Source organism: Taudactylus pleione, unplaced genomic scaffold (genome assembly GCF_031769625.1).
Source record: "Taudactylus pleione unplaced genomic scaffold, aTauple2 ptg000192l, whole genome shotgun sequence".
NCBI lineage: Eukaryota > Metazoa > Chordata > Amphibia > Anura > Myobatrachidae > Taudactylus > Taudactylus pleione.
The window spans coordinates 1,645,698-1,670,570 of record NW_028284594.1 but is presented as its reverse complement, the minus strand read 5'-3'; the positions used below and the strand labels follow the sequence as shown (position 1 = coordinate 1,670,570).

The following is a 24,873-nucleotide window of genomic DNA, read 5'->3' as shown; positions in this document are numbered from 1 at the left end:
CGTTATCGTTCATATCGTTCAAATACATCATCCAGTGAGCGAAAGAGCTGTTTAAATACATTGTCCAGTGAGCGAAAGGATGCCCACTGAAGAGCATGATGCAGTTTTCTCCAAATGGCCTTGAGACGAGAGACTATGTTAGATGTATCAGAAACTCCATGGACAGACTCAAAGGAATTAGATCTGGGATGAAATCCAGTCACACACATGAAAGGAGACGTTGCAGTGGAAGTATGGAAAGAATTGTTGTATGCAAACTAAAGGTAAATGTTCAGCCCAGTCAATGCGACACTTAGAAATATGACATTGGAGATACTGCTCAAGGGATTGATTAACCCGTTCAGTCTGCCCATTAGACTGCGGGTGATATCCAGCCAGGACCCACAAGGGAAACAAGCTGTTACATGGGTAGTATCAACGCGGCCGCAACATCAGACACTATCAAGTGGATATATCTAGATTGACTAAACTTCATTTGAGTACTACATCACAATACTTAGGCTCAACACGTCCAGGCTGTTTTAAATGTGTCAACTTTACTACTTCATGATTGCAGGTAATACTTGTGCTCATCCTTATACTTGAAAAAAAGTTCAAGATTATGCATAGAGTGAACTATACATTCAAATATATAGTTTATCTGATGAACTGCCTGTGTGACCGACATTGTTGGGAAAACGGAGCATGTTAAAGAACAAATGGCAGTCAATCATTCCACCGTTAGAGCAGCCCTAATCTCTGGTCAAAGTGAACAAACAGTCTTGAGACACTTTAGTGAAGCACCTCATAGTTTAGCCATGTTGCCCTAGCACATCATCATATTCCTATTCCTATTCCTAAAAGAGGTGGCAATCGTGCCCTGTTGTTACTCAGAGCAGAGAGCCATTGGCAATCGTGCCCTGTTGTTACTCAGAGCAGGGAGCCATTGGATTCACCATCTTGGAACTTTGTACCCCAGAGGGCTCAATGAAAAATTTAGACTGTCATATTTTTCTGTGAACATTTCCTTTATTCATTATTTTTTTTTTACTTTCCCTTTTCTTTCTTTGTGTTTCTGACCCATTTTTTGGAGTTTGTCTGCTATACATCATACTTGGTGTTATTATGTTTTGCATTTTTTGCACTGTGCTAGGTCATTTATGTGTACATTACTGCATCAGTTTTTTCGGATTTGTTGACCTGTTATGTGTTGCTAGTTTTTAGCTGTGGCCAAGCATTTGCATTTATCTGTTTATGTTATGGTCATCCTTTACAATATTAATTCATTTTGATGCACTATGTTTAATTTGGTCTACTCTAGACATGTCCCTTGCTTAGTGCCCATGGGATGAGCATTGCCTATATAGTCTGTTAGTTGCATATAATTAAGGGTTATATTATGATTTGTACATACTTGCATTTGTTTTGTTGTCTTCCTCAACATGTTACCATGACTACACCCACAAATCATGTTGGTCTTATTCAGATTACATGGTGTGACCTCCATGATGCTGAATCTTGCGAGACCCATGACATCATCATGTCCTGCAGGATTTCGCCTCAGTATCGGCACCATGAACAGGCCGGCGGAGGGTGTAAAATTTGTAACTATTGTTTTATGTGTATGCACCCTGATGAAAATGTAATAAATAACATCAAAACATGGTCTAACCATCCTGCATCACCTGTATGCCTATGCTTATGAGGAGTGCTGCGTACATGCTTTTCTTATGTACTGTATATACTATATATATATATATATATACATACACACACACACACACACACACACAATGTATCAGCCTATCTATGCGAGTATTTGTGTCTCTTCATGTGTGCGAGATGCACCGGTCACTGCTTTTTCCGTTCACAACCGTCATCATTAGTATCACCACCTGCACCCACCCCATACTGGGTGCAAATTATCCATCTCAAATAGGTGTCCCATCTGCATTCAAACGCCTCTAACAAGCATGGAAGTTGGGCTTGTGACTGATGGCATGTCATAGTGTTAACAGGGGCACTCTGGTGGGTCTAATGCTCTCATATACCATGGAAGCTAAAGAACACTGCACTGATCTGCTGGATATGCGTCTGGTACCTCCTCTATTTAATATGGATGTGATTTGAGCCAGTGTCGCTTGTCTGTTATCACGGACAGTTCTGGCCAGATGCCGCTGGGCACGATTATTATGCATCCATTGTTACCCATTGCACTGTCCACGTTGGGTGGTAATGCCTGCCATGAGGTTTTCCCGGTATAGATGTGACCCCATAGAGTGATGAATTTTGAATGTCAACACAACCTCAGAAATGCAATGTCCCATCCATCGGGCACCCACTATCGTTCCGATAATTAACGTCTCCTTGCCATGAGCAGCCTAACCAGTGTTCAAACTGTCTTACGAGATGCCAGATTACAACTGATGCAGGTCTGGACATTTCCAAGACATCACAGTATGGTGACGCCCCAAGCTAGTCAGCCCAAGCCGGGGATCTCAGGGGAGGTGGGGAACACCCAATAAAGGGGTCTCCCATCTCCTGAGCACCCCAGACTTACGCTGAAGCCCGGGGCTCTTCCCTGTACCCCTGGTCGGTGGGTGCAGGGGTAAATAGATAAGTAGTGCAGGCGGCCGGCACCTGTACCCCCACTGTAAAAAAAATATTAAATTAACAACATGACACACACCATAGAAAGTATAAGTTTATTACATACCTAACACTCACACATACTTACCTTCTGGCAGATGTTCCGTCCACTTCTCCAGTAGAAATTCTATGGTTTACCTGTAAAAAAATCCAATACTCACCTACCTCCTGGCATCGCATCTGTCCCCTTCTCCAGTAGGCTCCCTAGTGGAGGCAGAAACATACACAGATCACACAGATCTATGTATGTTTCTGCCAAACTCGCTGTTCAGGAGGTAGTCTATTTAAAACTTCTATTTAGGACAGAAGGCCTAATTCATTAAGGATTGCTATTGCTAAAGCGTACAGGCAATTGTTGCGTACTGCGCATATGTATATATCGCAGTGCGTGTGTGCAAAGGCACCACTGCGATCGCATTGCGATTACACGGACCACGGAGAGCCATCACAGAGTGATTGACAGGCAGTGAGCGTTTGAGGGTGGTGATGGAGAAATGCAGACGTGTCTGACCGTTGAACACCGCTGCATGGGCATGCATAAATTAGCCAGTGCGCGCAGCTTGAGTACTTACTGTATGCTACGAGGTTAGCAATTCATAAGCAAGTTCAGGGCTGCTGTAATTCTGCGTAAGGGGCCGATGGTACTCAATGTTACCAATGTTTATGGAGGTTTGCAAGGTATTACGGATGTGAGATAGCTGTAGTGGGAGGCAGTGGGCGTCTCTATGCTGGCAATGTGACGGCATTGTGATTGCAATCATTAGCATATTTCTCAGCAGACCTGTATGCGATTACAGAGCTGCGATCGCAATAGCGATCCTTAATGAATCAGGCCCAGAGTTTGCTAAAATTACACGCCTGAGTATAATCACGATTCTTGGTAAATTCCCGAGTTGTATTCCTGGCTATGAACTGTACTTGAGAGTTTGGCCGATGATGTACTTATTTCTATTTGTGTTTTCACCCGAGTTTTGCAGAGAGTGGCTATTTATTGCTGCAATTTCATAAAAACGAATTTACATTAACATAAGGGTATAAAAAGCCCTGCTTATGGACACTGGGGATCTTGCTACTGAGGAAGCTGTGGGACATTCCACAGGGAAACGCGTCTGGTACCCCACGGGCATCGGCTACTCCAACATTGGGATCTCATTTGGACATTTTTTGGACCAGCACCACTCACTTCAGTCCTGTCTTATGTTTCACTCATTCAAGCACGCCATTGCAGCTACTCCTGCTTGTTCATCGTGACGTGACCTTCTAATACAAGTCTGGTAAATACCAACAAGCTGGAGAATATTCCGGATTACTTAATTGAGACCAGTGACTGGGTTTTCACTTAATGTTGATTGCCCTTTGGAACTGGGTCTTTTTAATAGTCATTCATGCGGAATCGGCATGTAATACCGCTGGACCTAAGCCCGGTGGATGAAATCCCGATGCTGGAAGGCCGGAAGGTGAATATCCCGACTAGGGTAACTAAGTCCCCTAACCCTTCTCCTCTTCCCCCCCTAACCCTCCCTCAGTGGTGCCTAACCCTAACCTCCCCCCTAATGTCTAACCTTAACCTCCCCCATGGGTTCCTAAACCTACACCCCCCCTGCACCCTAAACCTAACCTATCCTCCCCCCGGTGGTGCCTAATCCTAACCCCCCTTTTCCTTAGCCTAACCCTCCCGGGAGAGTGCCTAACCCTAAATCCCCCTGGGAGTCCCTAACCCTTCCCCCACGGCTAACAGCTCCCTACGTTCAGTATGCCGGGTGTCGGTATTTCGGCATGGGATTAATGATAGGCGTCGGTATTTAGATGCCTATCTTTAGTCCCATGCAGGGCTTTTACTGTCGAAATGCCGACCACCGGCATCCTGACTACATCCCATTCATGCTTATCCTCGCACTTTATATATTTATTATATATTTTTTTTTTTTTTGCATTCATTTATCATTTAATTAATTTTCATGTTTTTTATTATTTATTTAGAACTGAGGGCCTGATTCAGCAAGGAATGCAAGTGTCTGCACGCACGCAGACGGCCGCTGTGAATATATGCTTATCAATGCATATGCAAGGCATCCACAGGATAAGATGCAGACACAATGCACTAAACAATGCCGCCCCCTTCCCTTTACTCAAAGCCTGAGTAGTCCGCAGGACAGCGGAACCATATGCACAATAGAGGTTGACCTGATGTCGTGCAGGATTTTGGCCACTTCCTGCGTGCATCGAGTCATCTGGCTGCGTATGCCACCGCACTGCCTTAATTATGCATGCCCCTATAACGGCGTCCCAATACACAGGCACGCCTGTGTTCACCCGACCACCCCCCACCGCCACCCACAAAGAGCACTTCCTGTCAATCAATATCGGAAGGGTCTGCGTACACACTGCGTGTAGTCTGCGTACCCTTACCCAATCGCACTGGCTAGTTCGTGCACGCGCAGATCGAAGCATGCACAGTGCAAAAACATCGGGCAAGCATCTGGATGATCTGTTTATATACAGTCAGGTCCATAAATATTGGGACATTGACAGAATTTTCAGATTTTGGCCTCTATTCACCACCACAATGGTTTTGAAATGAAACAAACAAGATGTGCTTTAACTGCAGACTTTCAGATTTAATTTGAGGGTAATTACATCCAAATCGGGTGAACGGTGTAGGAATTACAACAGTTTCAATATGTGCCTCCCACTTTTTAAGGGACCAAAAGTAATGGGACTATCAACTCAAAAGCTGTTTCATGGACAGGTGTGAGCTATTCCCTCGTTATTTCATTATCAATTAAGCAGGTAAAAGGTCTGGAGTTGATTCTAGGTGTGACATTTGCATTAGGAATCAGTTGCTATCAACTCTCAATATGAGATCCAAAGAGCTGTCACTATCAGTGAAGCAAGCCATCATTAGGCTGAAAAATCAAAACAAACCCATCAGAGAGATAGCAAAAACATTAGTTGTGGCCAAATCAACTGTTTGGAACATTCTTAAAAAGAAAGAACGCACCGGAGAGCTCAGCAACACCAAAAGACCCGGAAGACCACGGAAAACAACTGTGGTGGATGACAAAATAATTATTTCCCTGGTGAAGAAAAACCCCTTCACAACAGTTGGCCAAATCAAGAACACTCTCCAGGATGTAGATGTATATGTGTCAAAGTCAACAATCAAGAGAAGACTTCACAAGAGTGAATATAGAGGGTTCACCACAAGATGCAAACTATTGGTGAGCCACAAAAACAGGAAGACCAGATTAGAGCTTGCCAAACAACATCTAAAAAAGCCATTACAGTTCTGGAACAACATCCTATGGACAGATGAGACAAAGATCAACTTGTACCAGAGTTATGGGAAGAGAAGTAAAGGAACTGCTCATGATCCAAAACATACCACCTCATCAGTGAAGCATGGTGGTGGTAGTGTCATGGCGTGGGCATGTATGGCTGCCAATGGAACTGGTCCCCTTGTATTTATTGATGATGTGACTGCTGACAAAAGCAGCAGAATGAATTCTGAAGTGTTTCGGGCAATATTATATGCTCATATTCAGTCAAATACTTCAGAACTCATTGGACGGCGCTTCACAGTGCAGATGGACAATGACCCGAAGCATACTGCAAAAGCAAACAAAGAGTTTTTTAAGGCTAAAAAGTGGAATGTTATGCAATGGCCAAGTCAATCCCCTGACCTGAATCCGATTGAGCATGCATTTCACTTGATGAAGACAAAACTGAAGGGAAAATGCCCCAAGAACAAGCAGGAACTGAAGACATTTGCAGTAGAGGCCTGGCAGAGCATCACCAGGGATGAAACACAGCGTCTGGTGGTGTCTATGCGTTCCAGACTTCAGGCTGTAATTGCCTGCAAAGGATTTGCAACAAAGTATTAAAAAGTGAAAGTTAGATTTAGGATTGTTTAGTTTGTCCCATTACTTTTGGCCCCTTAAAAAGTGGAAGGCACATATAGAAACCGTTGTAATTTCTACACAGTTCACCTGATTTGGATGTAATTACCCTCAAATTAAATCTGAAAGTGTGCAGTTAAATCACATCTTGTTTGTTTCATTTCAAAGCCATTGTGGTGGTGAATAGAGGCCAAAATCTGAAAATTCTGTCAATGTCCCAATATTTATGGACCTGACTGTATCATATATTGCATGTTTTAATCATTTTTTATGAAATTGCAGCAATAAACAGCCATTTCCTATTCAACCAAGCCGCTTTGAGTCATATAATTATATGTGCATTATATAATTTGGTATTTTTATTGTATTGTGTGTTAGGAGATTCACCTTATTGTGATCCTACATCCATATTATTTGATCCATCGTGTGAGTTCAACATCTACCTTACTAATTCAGTTCAATATAGTTTATGGTTATTAGTTTAATAGCGCTGTTCATTCATCTATTGTGTATCTTTCTGTTTTAGGAGGCTGACACCCTCCATTTGAACCAGCTGCTCCATGACAGTGCCGAACTGTTCTTTCTTCCTTTATACTATGCCAGTTTTCCAGAGAGTTTCATGATTTCTCACCCGAGTAAATTTGCGAGTTGTAAAAAATGGCCAAACACACCCGTGATTGACATCTCGACCAGACATAGGGCCTGATTCAGACCTGTTCACCAGCAAGCGGCTGCTCGTTGCTGACGATGTTCGCTAATGTGCGCATGCGTGTAGTTCGCAGTGCGCATGCGCAAACTAGTACGAGCGATCGGAATGTGCTTGTGCGCCCTGCAAAGACAGTCCAGTGGAATGAGTGACAGGAGAGGTCGTTTGTGGGTGGTAACAGGGGCAGGGCAGTAGTAACCGGGGAGTGGAGTTGCGGACGCAGGCGTGCCAGAGTGTTTCAACGCCGTTTCAGAGGCGTGCATAATTAACAGGCAGCGTCATAGTACACGTCACCTGGTTGAATTTTACACTGAACTGCTCGCAGTGCTTGTGGTAGGGTACAGTCAACTGCAAGCGCTGCGGTCAGATCCGATGGAACCCGATGTACCGATGGCTGTATATACTTCCTGGAGATGACGTACGCTAATGGGCGGCTAAAGACAGGCTGGTGGGCGTCTATAAACACAAAGTGATCGCTCACCAAGATATAGTGGGCGTGCCTATGCCTTGCCGTGCGAGCGCCTGCCTTGACGTCACTTAGATGAATTTACATACGCAGGGAGCGAGTGGGTCTGAGTCAGGCCCATAATTCCCAAATTCTCTCCCAGAGATACAACAATCTCTCACATCAGAATACTTCATCAGTGTCTGTAATGCTGTAATGTGTAAAAGATGTCTGTAGGCAAATAAGCAGTACTTTGTTTTTTGGTGGTACTCAGGGGTACTCAGAACTGGCATCTTTTTTGACTACTTTGTAAATGTTAATACTAGTTCTAATAACAGAAAGAAATCAGTGAAACATTTTAGAAACAAATAAAATAAGCACCTGCTTATCCAGGGTATGGAAGGTACTGTACTATACATCTTGTATCTATTTGTGACTTAAAGTGAGTACTGGCATAAATAAAGCATTGCAATAAGTGACCGTGGAGCTGATGCAGAGTGGAAGGTACACCTGTTAGTAGCATGTACTGTATCTTGTATGATTTAGCACTTAACATGTGGCGATGCAGAGACATACACATTTAGATCACATCTACACTTACAATTGCAGAGGCAGGACCAGGTTGTGACACAACATTTTCATATAGATAAAGTTCAGTGAGAGCGCGTTCAAGCATATATTTAATGTAATTTGGTGACTGTGGGGTAGATGTACTAAGACTTGGAGAAAGACAAAGTGGAAGGAGATAATGTACCAACCAATCAGCTCCTTTTTGTCATTTTTCAAACACAGCCTGTAACATGGCTGATTGGTTGGTACTTTATCTTCATACAGTATTCAATGACCCCTGTGTCATTGAATATGTCTATCATTTTGGGACTTTGCTAATACATCTATTTTGCATCATTTTTTGTGGGCATTCTGTTGTTGCTGTTTCTGGTTGGAAATTTGTTAATGACAAAAGACAACATTCATTATAATATGTGCTCCTAGCTAGTGTGATTTTAGTTAAAACTATTGGTGTGCCTCTATAGTATTTTGCTGAAAATTCATAAATAGAGGTCTATTCATTAAAAAATGTGGTGATCCCACATAAGTTAAGGTGCCCATCCACTAGATGATTAAGATGAGCGATTGAACGATAACAATCCTTCAATCGTTCATAAATCGTTTGCAAAAATGTCTAAAATGACCAGCGATGCGCGTGCCCGCTGGTCATTTAGACATCTATCATCATGCAAACATGCTAGTCAACCTGACGATATTGTCAGGTTGAGCATTTTTGCAGATGATGGATGAGCCTGCACTGAACGACTGCTCGTTCAGTGCAGGCTCATCACAGACTGATAAATGACTGAACGATTACAATGTCGTAATCGTGCAGTCGTTTTCATGTCTGCTAGTGGATGCGCACCTTTAGGCATCTGTCGCAAGTTGCAGCAGCACATAGAAAATCAGCTGAGCAATTCAAAATTGCTCTGGTATGGGGACATCGCTTCAGTCTCTAACACGCAGATGCTACACTGCCAGATCTGACCCAGCTGTTGTAGTGCACATGCACACAGAGCGAGCCGAAGGGGCTAAAGTGATCCTCTCTGAAACTGGGACACCTTCCCATAGGAAGGAGCGAGGCTTCTAGAGTGGATGACGGAATCCGTTCCTGCATTCCAATTTTGAAAATAATGCATTTTCGGAGTTTGATGAGTTGAGAAATGAGGAGTTCGCCATAATAGTGTATGAAGACAACGTTACATTTCGCGGTTGACCGGTAAATAGGAGATTTCACTGAAATCTCCTGCGGTACACCTTTAATGTATGGGACCAGCACTTCAAGTTTTGCAGAAGTAGTTGAAATTAATATTTTCACCTTCTTTAAAGTATAACGATTAGGCCCCATAGTCATTGATCGAAAATAATAACATATTCAGATTACAAGGTATAATGGGCCTGATTCATCACGGATCGCAACTGCAACAGTGTACGCAATTAGGATGGTGGTGCATATTGTGCATGTGTATGCATTGCAGTGCCCGTGCGCCAGCCAGTATTGTGATCGCACTGCAATCACGTTTGCAGATACAAAGCCATCGCAGAGTAAATGACAGGACGTCAGCGTTTGGAGGTGGTTTTTGGGGAGTGGTCGAAGAAACGCAGGTGTGCCTGTCCGTTTGAACGCCGTTTCCTGGGCATGCATAATTACCCACTGCGTTGGCATACACAGCTTGAGTACTCACTGCGTGCGATGAGAGTTACAATTTCTGAGACAGGTTAGACCTGCTGTCATTTGGTGAGGGTCAGGTGTTGCTCGATGTTACCAATGTTTTCACAGGATTGCAAGGTCTTACGGATGTGCGAAAGTGGTAGTGGGTGTCTCTATGCCGGGTGAGCAGGACATTAGCATATTTTCACAGCAGAACTGCGTGCGTAATCACAGCTGCGATCGCAGTAGCGATCCGTAGTGAATCAAGGCCCAATATTTGTTAGAAATAAATGAGCATTGTAGCTAAGACTTTGGTTTTTGCTATTATTAGTCTTAGTTGTGCCTAATATGAATTGTGTTTAAATATACTGTATACCCCACAGTCTGCAAAATGACAGTTAGGAGCTGATTGGTTGGTACTTTGTGGGCGGGATGCATGACGCATCCCATTCAGGGTGTGATGCATCCCGCCACCCTTCGTATGCATGCCGGCGTTAGTAACGCTGGTATGCATGAAGAAAATCACAAAGGACAGCTCTCTCAGTAAGAGCTGTCCTTTGCCAATGAGGGACTTTAAGGTCTATGACCCAAAAGCCCTTAAGATGTCATTCTGCGAATGACACACGTGCCGTGAGAGGTGTTGGGAGGGATCCGATTGGATCCCTCCGATAGCACTCTGCGGAAAGAAGCCCATAGCCTTCTATAGGGTAATGCCATCAGAAGGGTACTTGGCAGCCGGCATAGGGATCTCCTCCTGTCGGGCTTCTTCTGTCAGGATAAACAGCCGCTGGTATTTCATACCGATCCCCTCTCCACTTTATCTTTCTCCAAGGCTTAGTGCATCACCCCCATCTGTCATGCTTACAGTATTCTTTACTCTAGCTTTGGATTGTAATTTTAATGGAAATAAGTACATATCTAATTAACCTTTTTTTCTTAATATCACTTCATATGCAAATTTAAATATCTATTGGTGAAAATAATATTCTGTTTTCTTTTCTTTCAGGAACCTACCAGGGTCAGTTTGCAAATGGGATCCGAGAGGGTTATGGTGTACGTCAGAGCGTTCCTTATGGAATGGCTGCAGTTGTTAGAAATCCTTTACGTACCTCCTTGACGTCCCTCCGCAGTGAACACAGCAATGGGACATTGGCGCAACATGATGCTATGTCAGCTTCTCCAGATAATATTGTGTCACCTACTATCACAAGAGGAGGTTTCGCCCTTTCCCTCTATTCAGATACCGAATCTATCAAGGGGAAAAAGAAAGGTCTTTTCAGAAGAGGTTCTCTTTTGGGTAAGCTGAGAAAATCAGATTCTAAGACATCACTTTCATCTCAGAGAAGTAAATTAAGCTTCTTGAAGGGTGTGAGCGGTATGAGCTCTGGAGCTAGTGATGCCACATCTACTGTGAGTTTTGGTGATGGGACCGAACCAGAAGAGTTTCCACCAGTTGAGGCAGATATTGATGCCACCACCACTGAAGTCTACAATGGTGAATGGAAGAAAGATAAGAGATCTGGCTTTGGAATCAGCGAGCGTTCCAGTGGGCTGAAATATGAGGGAGAATGGTTGGACAATCTGAGACATGGCTACGGTTGTACTACCTTTCCAGATGGAACAAAAGAGGAAGGAAAGTATAGGAACAATGTTTTTATTAAAGGAATGAAGAAGAGAGTGATACCCCTAAAGAGTGCAAAGATTAGGCAGAAAGTAGACAGAAGTATTGAAGGAGCGCAGAGAGCAGCTGCAATCGCACGCCAGAAATCTGAAATTGCTGCATCCAGGTAAGATATAAAAACACAAAAGTGAACATATACGATGTAATTTTCTATTTAAATGAATAATAAAAACAAAAACTATTACATTTGTAAGCCTATATTTACCATATTTTGAGCAGGAAAATAACAGGTGAAAATTGGTGATTAGATTTTTTTTATGTAAAAGAGTATTTTTGTTTCAAAGATTTACTAAATGTTGCATGCGAGTTCATCACCTTCTGTCATCTGTACACAGTCTCATTCTTTTGTGGAAAGCTTTTAATCTGATGATTTTAGATGATGATATGTTAGGGGAAACAATCTGATCATTACCCCAGAATTTGGACATACCTGTCCATGGCAAGCTGAATAAACATAGAAAAATGCAGATGTCTCATACAGTGTGTTCTAACCAAAGTAAAAGCGACAGGGATGATTTATTATTAGGTAAAAGATCCTTAAGGTATAAATATGATTATATGTTAGCCTTTGATGATAATTGGTATAGTTAGTGTTAGTATATAACATTTCTCAGGAGACTTTCATGATTCATCATACTTCCTTACTTTTCTTACCTCGTACCCGGGAGAGCCAGTGGCAAGATATGCTTCATTAATTGGTTTATGGCAAAAAGTAGGCAGAGAAATCCGATTATCAATTCGCACCCAGCTAAATTATACAGTTTATACAATGGCCTGTCCACCTTTCAGAAGCTAAGTGCTCTAGGGAAACTTTCCTACTCTCTCAGATGTCTGGTAGTTCTGGTAGAGTTTCTGGGACATTCCAGGAAACTAGGCTTGACTAAGTACGACTTTCATTACATGCAGACGTTGATTATTGAACAGCACACATAGATACAGAGCTAAGTAGGGATGATTACCATCAATAGCACAAAAACCATCTATGATGAACCATCAATGGTTTGCACCAAGCAGCGGTCCAATCAAAAATATGGGCGGGGCTTAGCAGACACTGGGGGCGGGGCTTAGCAGACACTGGGAGCAGTGCTAATCTCCATCCGATTAAAAAAAAAATTGTCTCCCACTCGCCCATCGATGGTGGAGAACCATTGGCTTTCTGCCATCGATGGCAAAACCACCGGCCATTGACAGTTAACCATCTATGATAGCTTTCGGAACCTTGGTGCATCAGAAGTGCGTCAAACCTCAGAAAAAGGCATTTTCGGGGGTTTGACCGTATTATTGATAATAGTGCATCCCGCCCATTATCAGATTATAGACTTGGGAGTTGATCTAGGGTAGGGGCATCCAAACTTTTTTCTTTCAAGTGCTATATTCGCAGAAACAATTTCTTTGAACGGAGTACCAAAATATTTTGTTCATAAGGAAGAAATTTTTTTCATTCAAAAATTAGTATTAAGATTGTGCCTCTAGTTTACATTACGAGTGTCATAGTGTATTGTCCCTAGTTTACAGTATGCCTTAAGTTGAAAATAAGTGACTAGTTATTGCACAATTGGCCCTGTATATTTATGTAATTTATATGTATATATTTTTATAAAATATATTTGTATACAATAACAGTAAATCTTACACAGATTATTTTTTTTTGTTTTTGTGTGTTTATAGAATGTACCTATTTACTTATCACCCTCTATTTCAACTTTATTAGAACCGAGTTGTCTGTGCTTACAATATTTATTTATAGCTTTAAGCTCTGCCAGTTGAGAGAGAGCAGTTGCCTACTTGTGGTAAGTGACAAGTACATAATTTCGTATTGCCTCGATAAGCAGTGATAAGAAATGATATTAGGACCTAAACAGCTTCAACTTGTTCTGCTCTTACTACACAAGAGACAACAAGTCGTCCATCACTGATGTCACTGACCAACAGAGTCAACAGTTAGCAGAGGGTAGGATGGGTTTCCTGTCTATAGCTATCTGGTTCAGCATGGATCGTTTCTCCTTGAGACCTGGGGAAACAGAATAAAAAACTGAAGCCCAACCTTACAGTAGTTAGAGCAGGGGTTGGGCCGCATTAGCCCACCACTGAGCTAGAGGTTGCCTATATGAATATGGAACTAATAGGGTAAGTAGCTAAAAACAAATTTACTCCACATATAGAATGAAAAATCAAAGACGAGGAACATATTGTACTGAATATAGGAGGTGGTTAGGTGGGCACTTCAGAACATTGCAGCTACTCTGAGATGACAACGTTACTAATGTATAATTGATGACTTTATGAACCTTTCAAAATGCATTAAAGCATATAAAAAGCATTATGATTTTGCTCTCTTTCAAGCACCAGTAGTCTAGAAGGGAATATAGGGACATGCAGCAGATTAATCAGGGTCAGACACAAGAGATAGTTTATTATAAATTTTGAGGCTTGCACTGTCAGAAGTTTCCTTAGTGGGAAAGTTTAGCTGGAGTTATGCAAGCAACGCTTGTTCCACTGCAAGAACAAAACAGAGCATTCCACTGGATGATGAAGAACAGATCATGTTTGCTACTTGTTAAAGGGACGTTATAACTATATTTTATTATTTTCCATTTGTTTAATATTAATAGAATATCCTTTTTCTATAATGTGTAGGCTAAGTACAGTATTCCCTTTTACAGGTGCAATAACTTGTATAATTTTTCCCCATATTACGTCAAGAATTTAATGTACGTACCATCATGTACAACGCACTAAATATATTCTGTTTGTCACGGTGCAGCACTTGAACCTACTTTGATGTGACCCATTAAGTTTGTCATCACACTATGAAAAGAATTTCAAGTTGCAGGGTCTGTGCATGCGTGTAACCATATCAGAATGTACTACTGTGTATTTCAGAACGCGTATGTATTTATCCTAGTAGTGTAAGTGTAAAACATTTAATTCCTGTGTATTTACATTAGTTTGTATATGCTGTGCAAGTTCATGCAATGTGTACACAGGCACCAGTCTCGTATCTACTGCTGTCTCTATATTGAGACCACATTAACAACACATACTGGATGTGCAATGGCATAGTATTTAACCTGGCTGGATCAAAGTGCTATGGTCTTCGGTTCAATTCCCACAAAGAGTTTGGGGTCTATTTACTAAGCTTTGTTAGGAGATAAAGTGAACAGAGATAAGGTGCCAGCCAATCTGCTCCTAACTGTCATTTTTCAAACACAGCCTGTGAGCTGGCAGTTAGGAGCTGATTGGCTGGTACCTTACCTCCGTTCACTTTATCTCCTAACATAGCTTAGTAAATAGACCCCTTTATCTGTGTGGGTCTACTCTTCTCTTTTTCCCTGGGGTTTCTCCCACAAAGTCCACATACATATTGTAAGGTTAATTGGTTTTGACAAAATGCAAATCCAAGAGATCTGTGGAGAGGGAGGTCAAGTTGGCTGGGATGGGGGCAGGGTGCAGCGAATTGAGTCATTGCGCCCGATTATGGTGTTTTGAAATTATTTCTGGCTTTGTGTCACTGAGGGTTTAGCTGTGATGACACAATTCATAGTGGACCATACCATCATGCACCTTGCTTAAAACGTGGGGGCAGCTGGCAAGTTGCGAGGAAGAGTTGCACATTTTCCTGACTGCCAGGTAGAGATGTAGCAAACCTTGTAAAGAGGACAACTGGAGAAGTTGCCAATAGCATCCTAGCTATCATTTATCAAGTACATTATATAAAATAATAGCTAATAGCTGATACTATAGGCAACTTCTCTACCTGTCCTCTTTACACATTTTGACACATCGCCCCCTGTGGGAGAGATTACCCGAGCAGCTTCCATTGCCTTTATCCTAGAAACCTGTATAATCTAAGCATCTAATAGTGTAGTCTTTTCTCCAATACATTTTGAAACAAAACGTGCCAGCTGGAGACAGGTTGTATAAACTTCGTTTATACAATTTCCATACAAATCTCCATAACAAATATAATACACCAGTGGAAATTCCCTGGTAAAGTTTACATTCTCTAGCAGTGATGTCATCTGTTAAGTTTCTTAGGAAATCATAAGACTAGTCTGAAACATTAACAGTGTAAATGTTTAATCTTTTTTAGGGGCCGATATATCATGTTGTGAAGTTCCCCCCGTTAAATATAATTCTTTATCAACACATATCACGGCAGTAAGAAACAATTTTAGTATGGAATTATCAGTGTAGAGCAAAAAGTAAAGTGATCACTTGAGTTAACTTTTTACGCTTGGGGTCGGACCTGACATGCTTAATGTGTATGCACAGCCACCTGCCCACACATGTGCGAGTATGGGCTGATGAAGAAGAATCAAAATTATTGTGTGGTAGCCTATAAGCTACAATGGTCTACATTCGTCCAAGCTCTGAAAAAGAGCATTGTAAACTCAGAGGCGCAGAGAGGGGAGGATGGGCGGGTACTAATTACCCACACTCGGGCTTGTTGGAGAGGCCTAGTGGGGGCCCGGTTCACTGCCCCCCCTACCCCCTTACCTGTCAGTGTTTTCACCCCAGCCCAGCACACGCTAATGTGTGCTGGGTTGCAGTGGGTTCAGAAGTGTAGCAGACTCCTCTACCTGCAATTGATATGCGGGGGAGGGTGTGGGAGCCATTGCACTGATCGCCCCCACCACCTGCCCCTGGCTGAATGGAGCACACACTACCCTCGGCGGTAAAACTTGTGTATTATAAGAGATAATGCATTCATTTCATAAGAGTTTCTAGAAGTAACTTAGGATTTACGTTTGTCTGTGTATAAGCTCATGTTGTCTCTTGTGATTGGCGACCAGGTTACTTCGTGCTTAATGTCTGCCTTTAAGTGTGACAGAAAGATGATTGTACACATATACTGTAGTAATTTTATGACTGCATATCTCAGCGGAATGGGTATGTAATGCCGGCTGTCGGGATGCCTCATGTCACAATACCGACAGAGGCATCCCGATGGTTGGTATCCTGAAAGGGGTCGAGTAAGTATACTTACCCTCCCCCCTTCTCACCCTAACCCTCCCTTCTTATAGCCTAACCCTAACCCTCTCCACCCTGCACCCTAACCCTCTTCATTAGTGCCTAAACCTAAGTTTCTCCCCTTCGTGCCTAAACCTAACCCTCCCCCCTTATTGTTTAACCCTACCCCCCCAGTGGTGCATGACCCTAACCCTCCCCCCTAGGGGTGCCTAACCCTAACCTCCTCCCCCCCAAAACCTAACTCTAACCCTGCTACCTTTCCTAAACCTAACCCTGCCTTCCCCCCCGCGGCTAAGACTAAGGACACCCCGGCTTACCTTCATTCAGGCTGGTGTCCTCCTGGATTTCAGGCATCGGGATTAAGATAGGCGTTGGTATTTCGCTGCCTATCTTAACTCCCTTGTAGGCATTCCAGTGTCGGGTGAGGCCACCGGTCTTATAACTACAACCCATCTCAGCAATGGGTCTATTCATCATTGGGGACCATATGGCCCCCGATGTTGAAGTATCCACCTCGCCGTGGGTGATACTTATCACCAGAGCAATTTATCATTGCGACAGCCTGGGACAGCTGATCCAAAAAGCAGGTGTCCCTGCGATCAGTAACACTGCTACTTCTGTAGCAGTGTTACTTACCTGTCCTCATGGCCGGATTAAGGTCTGTGGGGGCCCCTGGGCAACAAACTTGTGGGGGCCCCTATATACCACAGTTTCTCGTCACCCTAGGAAATTTTTTTTTCTTTTTATTCACCTCAGTAGTAGTGCCCCTCTTGCAATGCCCACTGTAGTAGTGCCCCTTATGCAGTGTCCCCAGTAGCAGTGCCCCTTATGCAGTGCCCCCAGTAATGGTCCCCCATATGCAGTGCCCACTATAGTAGTCCCCCCTATACAGTTCCACCTGTAGTAATGCCCCTTATGCGGTGCAGACAGTAGTGGGCCCCCTATGCAGTGCCCCTTATATAATGCCCCCAGTAGTGGTCCTTATATAGTGCCCCAGACCTGCATAGGGGGACCCCCAGTAGTGGTCCCCCCCTGTGCAGTGCCCCTTATATAATGCCCCAGTAGTGGTCCCCCTATAGAGTCCCCCAGTAGTGGTCCTTATGTAGTGCCCCAGACCCAACAGTGCTCCCCCCCTATGCAGTGCCCCTTATATAATGCCCCCAGTAGTGGTCCCCCTATACAATCCCCCAGTAGTGTCCCTTATATAGTGCCCCCAGACCCAGTAGTGGTCCCCCCCAATGCAGTGCCCTTTATATAGTGCCCCAAGTAGTAGTCCCCCCCTATGCATTGCCCCCAGTAGTAGTGCCCCCAGTAGTAGTCCCCCTATGTAATGACCCTAGTAGTGCCCCCCCAGTGCCCCCATGAAGCGCAACCCCCCATGCCAGGCCCTATCTAGCAGCCCCCCCTATGCAGTGCCCTCTAGCAGCCCCCCTCCTATGCAGTGCCCTCTGTAGCAGCCCCCTTACACACACACACACACACACACACAAAAATAAAATCACAACTTACCTGAATCGCCGCTCCTGACGCGATCGCGGCAGTCAGCTCCGGGTCCCGGCTCTTCTCCTTCAGTATGGGATAGACGTCAGCATCATGACGTCTCTCCCATCACACGCTGCAGGGGGAGCCGGAAGGCGGAGCTCATGAGTGAGCTCCAGCCGGCTCCCTCCGTTGTGCAGCAGCCAATGAGTCTGTGTGACTCTCATTGGCTGCTGTAACATACACACAGCTGCCGCCGGCGGCTGTGTGTATGTCATTGTGTAGTGTGGCCGTGCTTACTGCGCGGTCTACACTACACTAGCGGAGGGGACACTAGCGGCAGGTGCAGACAGCACACTGCTGCTAGTGGGGGCCCCTCCCTGTGTGACCGCCCCTGTCGCCCCCCCCTCAATCCGGCCCTGCCTGTCCTCGACGCTGGCTTCTGCGCTTGTGCAACCTGAGGTCATGCTTGCACAAAGCCTCTAGGGAGGAAGTGAGGAGGCGGCAGAGGGATCTGCAAGGATCCCTCTTTGCATCCCTTGAACTCCTTCCCATAGGAAGGAGGGAGGCTCCGACAACAACTCCATCTGGAGATGGCATTTGTTCTCCCAGGCAAATTCAAAAAACTTTAAGTTTTCAGAGTATGCTGAATATTAGGTGGTCCTAAAGGAACCCTGATGATGAATTGCCTGTTACCTTAAATATGCAGAAACAAGCGTTTCTGCGTGTTTAATGGGCCAGCAGAGGTGATGGATGGATCCTCATGCCAGATAATCCTATCAATATCTATTGCCCGACATAGGGCGGTATTCAATTAGTTTCGTACCTGTGCTAAAGTTCCGCCTGCCGGATTTTCGCCTACATCGTGTCTTTTGGCCGCGGAAACTTATCGTGCGCGTCCCCGCTATTCGCCGTATTCAATTCCAAAAGGTACGAAAACGGCGACACGCGAAGTCAGAACAGGCAGAAAGTGCTGTCAGAATCGGGGAAATCGGAAATCAGCTTGGACCCCCAAAAAGATGCAGAAACATTGGGGATCAATGTAGTAGTGTCCGATTAGCCCTAATAAAACTGTTTGGGGTACTTAAGTTGGTACAATTGCCTCTAATTCGTGTCTTTGCACAAGTGGTGAAGAATAGCATAAAGCAGTATTTTTTTGAGAAAATAAGTAGTCCTGGCAAATTTGGGGTACCTGAAAATGGGTGCTAGCACATTTTAATGTCTCTAAAGTGAGGTTTTAATAAAAGTGAAATTCCTCTGTCATAAAAGCACCTACAATCCCCAAAACACTTGACCCCTTCTTAGAGCGCCCCCAGAACCTTATTTCGCTAGTTTTTGAAGTTGTCCCCCCACTTTGTGCTTTTTTGCCCCCAAAATGGAAGTACTTTTTGGGGGTGTTCTTAAGTTTTTTAAAGGAATTTTTGATGGAGTTGTCCTTTGGGGGGCTGCCCCAAGGGTTCTGAGTGGTTTCCCCACCTTTGCACCCCAAAATAAAAAAAATACACTTCTTTTCTCCTGCTATTCAGAGGCGAATCTTTTTCGCCTATTGCATTGTATTGATGCGAAAAGTATTTTGTGTTGAATACGGAGATAAGTTTCTGCCTGGCGAAAAAGTCGCAATCGGCGATACTTTTTTGTGGCTCTCGGCTTTTCGCCTCTAATTAAATACGGCCCATAGACTGCGATGTTGCATTGTGTGTGGTCAGTTAAAGTGCCAAGTATTCCAGATAATAGATCCCATAGTAACTAATAATAATAGTAATACAATAGATACTACAACTACTGTACTAATAAATTAATGAAATAACTTCCCGAAGTCCACCAACTATTTCATATAAAAATTTTATATATGGATTTAACCCTACATCTGTAACCAACATAACATATAAACATGGAACTAAAGAATTATGCAATTTATGATGTAACACAGCATGACAGGCTGGCAGCCAGACTACAACACAAAACAATGACTTAAAAAATATTCTTTTGACTGGCCTGGCATAAGGAAGGACACATATATCCCTTTATACTATTGCTCTTGGCATGAACAGATTCCAATTCTGTGGCATTGACACTTGATGAATTGATGATCCCTGGCTCTAGTGCTTTATATATCAAATGTCGCAAACAGATCCATTTGCTCTCAAAATAGATGCAGTCTGTGTCAGATGGACTCTCTGCTGCTTATTCTCTAGGAGTTTTTTTGCACTTAGTATAGAGATTTGTGAAGTGCTGGTGGCGAGTTGCTAGTACAGAACTGTCACAAGTAGCCAACAAAGCCCACATGACAGTGAGCAATGACATTCTTCAAATACTACGCTATCGTCTAGTTTCAAATGAAGTACAGTGTGATCAAAAGAGACGGTAGCTTGCTTTCCATAAGTCCGCGCATAACACACAATTTTATGCTACATTTCGGGGGGTTGGAAACATGCAGAAATATGTACTTTTTCGAACTATTGATATATCGGTCAATGCCATCCTGCTGTCTCTATTGATCTTATTCCTAAAAAATTCCTCTCAAACAACCTATCAAAATAGATTATAAGATTTGTACAGCATACATTTTTCTGTGAACACTGATGTGTACTTTTAAACGTATCCTCGCCTTTAAAATTGATTTTGCCTAACTAAAAGCATTATGATTGTTACTAAAACTTACTGGAATAATGCCTGATAGGTGTTCTGTCTGAATTGTTCAGTTGAAACCTCTGAATCATAGTGTTTCTCCCTTTTGGCAGGCTGTGAATAACTGACTATCCTATGCAACATCAGCAATCATAGAAACAAACTACGGACTGCACTGATTGTTTCCATTTTATTCAATCCAAACAAGCTGCCGGGTAGATGTCTGTCACTCATGGGCATTAACTTTAGGTATGGGAGACTGCATTATTTTGACAAGGCGTACGAGTATCTCTACTATTGTAAAGGCAGGTGTTTTGTGGGCTGAACCAGTTATACTATTAGGGAAAAAAACTATTAGGGAAATGTTATACTATTAGGGAAAAAAACAAAGGCCCTGATTCAGACCCACTCGCGAGCGGCTGTCCGCTTGCAAGTGGGTCGATGTTCTGCACTGAGCATGCGCACGACGGAGGGAGCTCCGTCGTGCGCATGCGCCAGACGCGATGAGCGAAGGAAAGTCCTTCGCTCGTTGTGTCTGATCAAAGGGGGCGTGCTGTCGATGTTGATTGACAGCACGCCCCCTTTGGTGGGCGTGCCGGGGGCGTGCCTCCCTGACGGGGGCATTCCCACAGGAACGCCTCCCATCAGAAGCCGGCCCACTGACATCACTAGTGATGTCAGTGGGAGTAATTTTGGCTCTGATAGAGCCTAAATCACTCCGGGGCTTGCGGTTGAAAACCTCAACCGCAGGCTCCGGCTCGCAGTTTCGATGGTCGCGATGGTCACGACCATCGCGGCCATCAAACTGCACCCTCGTATAGGCTGTGTGTGGTGACCCACAGCTATACGAGCGTCCAGGAGGACGCTCCATTTTTATGGAGGGCGGCCCTCATTCAGAGCGTGCGCTCTGCTCAGAGCGTACGGCTCTGAATGAGGGCCAAAACCTTTTGAATCAGCATTTCATTCATTAATAGCTATCTAATCTATGTACTGTATATCACCAAGCTGTAAGCAATAAGTTCTATACATGGTTGGAGTTTATGTTCTTTATGTTCTTAAATGTATATAAAGTCCCATCCAGAAAATGTCTGCAACTTAATTATAGTTATAGTTATAACAACTAGGTATAATCAATCGGGTCCCATCCAGGTACAAATGCCAGATCTATATACCACACACCCGTATACTTTCCCCTCCAGGTGCAAATGCCAGAGCTATATCCTACACACCCGTATACTGTATATTTTCACATTCTCACTGTCCCCTGATATATACTGTATATATGTTTTCATACGGTCACCATCTCCTAAGATATATATACAGTCCATCCTTATATATTCTCACAATCTCACCATCCCCTCAGAGATATAGGGGCCTATTCATCAACACTAAAATAACGTTTTTAAGAACATTTTCCTTAAATAACGTTATTTTAGTATCCATGAACTCACTTAGCACAGGAGATAACACTGATATCTCCTTGCTAAGTCCCCCTGTGTTAATTTCCACACTCCCCATACATTAGTATGGGGATATGGAAATTATGGTATTCATCAAATTCCGAAAATTATGTATTTTCGGTATTTGATTGAGTTACTTTTCGCCACTGTGAGGTGGCGTATAGTAGATAACGCTTACCTGCTGTCAGCTGGGCAGATCCCCCTGCGTCTTCCTCCGGCATTCTGGTCTCTCCTCTGGCTCCGTCTGCTATGCTGACATTGTGTTCTCCCAGCAGAACACAATAAAGTTTAGAAAAAAAAATTTTTTTTTTTTTACTAAACAGTACTGTGCTTTGCTGGGAGAACACGTGACAGCATAGCAGACGGAGCCAGAGGCTGCTGCGCGGGCAGGTAAGTGCTGAACAGGGGGGAAGGGGGGCAGGTGAGCGGAGGGAGGAGGGGGGGACACAAACTTACCGCATCTGCAGGCAGTTCTGCGCATGCGCTGGTTTTACAGATGTAACAGCACATGCACAGCACAGATTACAGTTGCGGTAAGTTAGAGTAGATAGAGATATCTATCTGTTTCCCGAAAAGCTGTCATCGTAAAAATGACAGCTTTTTTGAATAGATAGTTATAGGGAGGAGGAATGATGAATTCCTACGGTAACTAGGTAGAACTCCATGCGAGTTCTAAACCTAATTACCTCCTGAGAAACTTTAAGAATGATGAATAGGCCCAATATACTGTACAGTTGACATTTGAAGAGGTGGGTGGATGAAGGTGTTATGTTATGTTTAACTGAGATATTTAGGGGTCTATTCATTATGTCAATTATAATTAATTATAATAAATATACTAACTCGCCGCGAGCGGAGACAGCTGATCCGCAGAGCAGTGAGACAAGTGCGCAAGCGTGACCTATGGGTCACACATGCACATAAGAGCCCCGACGTCCTGCGGACGGAGCCAGACAGGGGTGGAGGGATCCGAAAGGATCCCTCTTCGCAACCCGGGACTCCTTCCCGTAGGGAAGGAAGGGTTGCGAGCCACAAGTGGAAGCAAACGCTATCTGAAGATGGCGAATACTCCCGCAGTCAAGCTCCAAAAATATTGTACTTTCGGAGCTTGATGAATTCCATCCCCATATTAGTGTATGGGGACAGCGGGTCATTCCGGTAAGCAGGAGATACCTGTGATATCTCCTGCTTTACCCTTTTGATGAGTGTCCCGAATACCTAATTTCTACTATTGCAGGTGAAAATTATAATTTTCACCTGCTTTTGTAGAAATTAAGTGATGATGAATAGAGCCCTTTAAAGATAAATTAATAGACTAAAAACTGATTTTTTGAAATATTTATAACGACGTCGTTATCGTTCAATCGTTCAAAAAATCGTTCAGTTTCTGAGTTATAACAATGAACGAAAATCGTTCAAGCGTGCTCCCATTTGTAGTTTGTAGTTCATTTCAGACTGTTCAACAGAACGATTTTAATTAAGGGAAGGAACATTTTTTTGACAGATAATCATTGGTTACAAAATCGTTGTGTATTCACCTTTAAGAATAAGACATAGCACCAAAATATATCAGTAAATTGACTACCAACAGTAATTTTTCAGAAAATTGTTACTTAACACCTTCATCCACTCGCCACTTCAATTATATTTTCCCACATTCTGGACCTCATTCAGAGTCGGTCGAAGCGGCCGCACGGTCGTACGGGAAAAGGGGCCGGATATTCAAATGATTCCCTCGCAAGTTGCGTCCCTAAGTTCGGATCGGTAGCTGGCCGACCAAGGGGAGGAAGCGGCCGGAATTAAAAAAAATACGCCCCCTTCTCGTACGCATTGCACGTCATCTCCAGGCATATAAGGATTAATCGAGACCATCGGGAACCATCGGAACTGGTCGTAGAGCTTAAGGTTGACCATACCCTCTCTTAAGCTCTACGATCATGTCAGTCTACTTTGTTAATTATGCACTCCCATAAACCGTATGCACTCCCATAAAACGCCGTTCGCATAATTAGGCACGCCTGCGTTCAGATCTCCACTCCCCCGTTTTCAAGCACCTTCCCCTGTTACCACCCACAAACGCCTCAATCCGTCACTCAAACTACCGACCTGGCTGTGTTCAAGGAGAGAGAAATTTCTGATCGTAGCGGCTAGTTTGCGCACGCGCATTGCGAACTTTATGCATGCGCAGTATAGCGAACATCGGTGGCGTACGACCGTGCAGCCGCTTCGACTGTCTCTGAATGAGGTCCTCTGTCCCTCAGAGATATGAATTCAACTGTTATATATTCTCAGACTCACAGTCTTACTGTCCCCTCAGAGATATATACAGCAAAATACTATATTTTCTCACCATCCAATTAGATATATTATAATAACCCACCATTATATATTATCAAATTCTCACAGTCCCATCAGAGATAAATGCATCAAACTTTTATATATTGTCATATTCTCACATTCCCCTCACAGATAAATATGGCCCACTAATATATAATCTTACAGCCCCCTCAGGGCTTTATACCAGAGGTATTCAACAAGTGGCCTTCTAGCTGTTGTGGAACTATACATCCCAGCATGCCCTGCCACAGCTTTGCTATTAGGGCATGCTAAAACTGTGGCAGGGCATGCTGGGATGTTTAGTTCCACAACAGTGGGTGGGCCACATGCTGAATACGGAATACCCCTGCTATATACAATCATGGGCGCCAATAGGAGGGGGGGAGCGGGTACTGCTAGATATGCCCAACATGGGCTCAAGTCCACCACTTCCCCC

General features: G+C 43.6%; 1 protein-coding gene across 1 annotated transcript in view; it reads left to right on the top strand.

Moving 5' to 3' along the window:
• Positions 1-24,873, top strand: part of JPH2 (junctophilin 2) — a 144,388-nt gene that overhangs the window by 22,401 nt on the left and 97,114 nt on the right. The window contains exon 2 of the mRNA XM_088476736.1: positions 10,885-11,665. Within this exon, the coding sequence (XP_088332862.1) occupies positions 10,885-11,665 (781 nt within the window). The remainder of the gene's footprint in view (positions 1-10,884; positions 11,666-24,873) is intronic.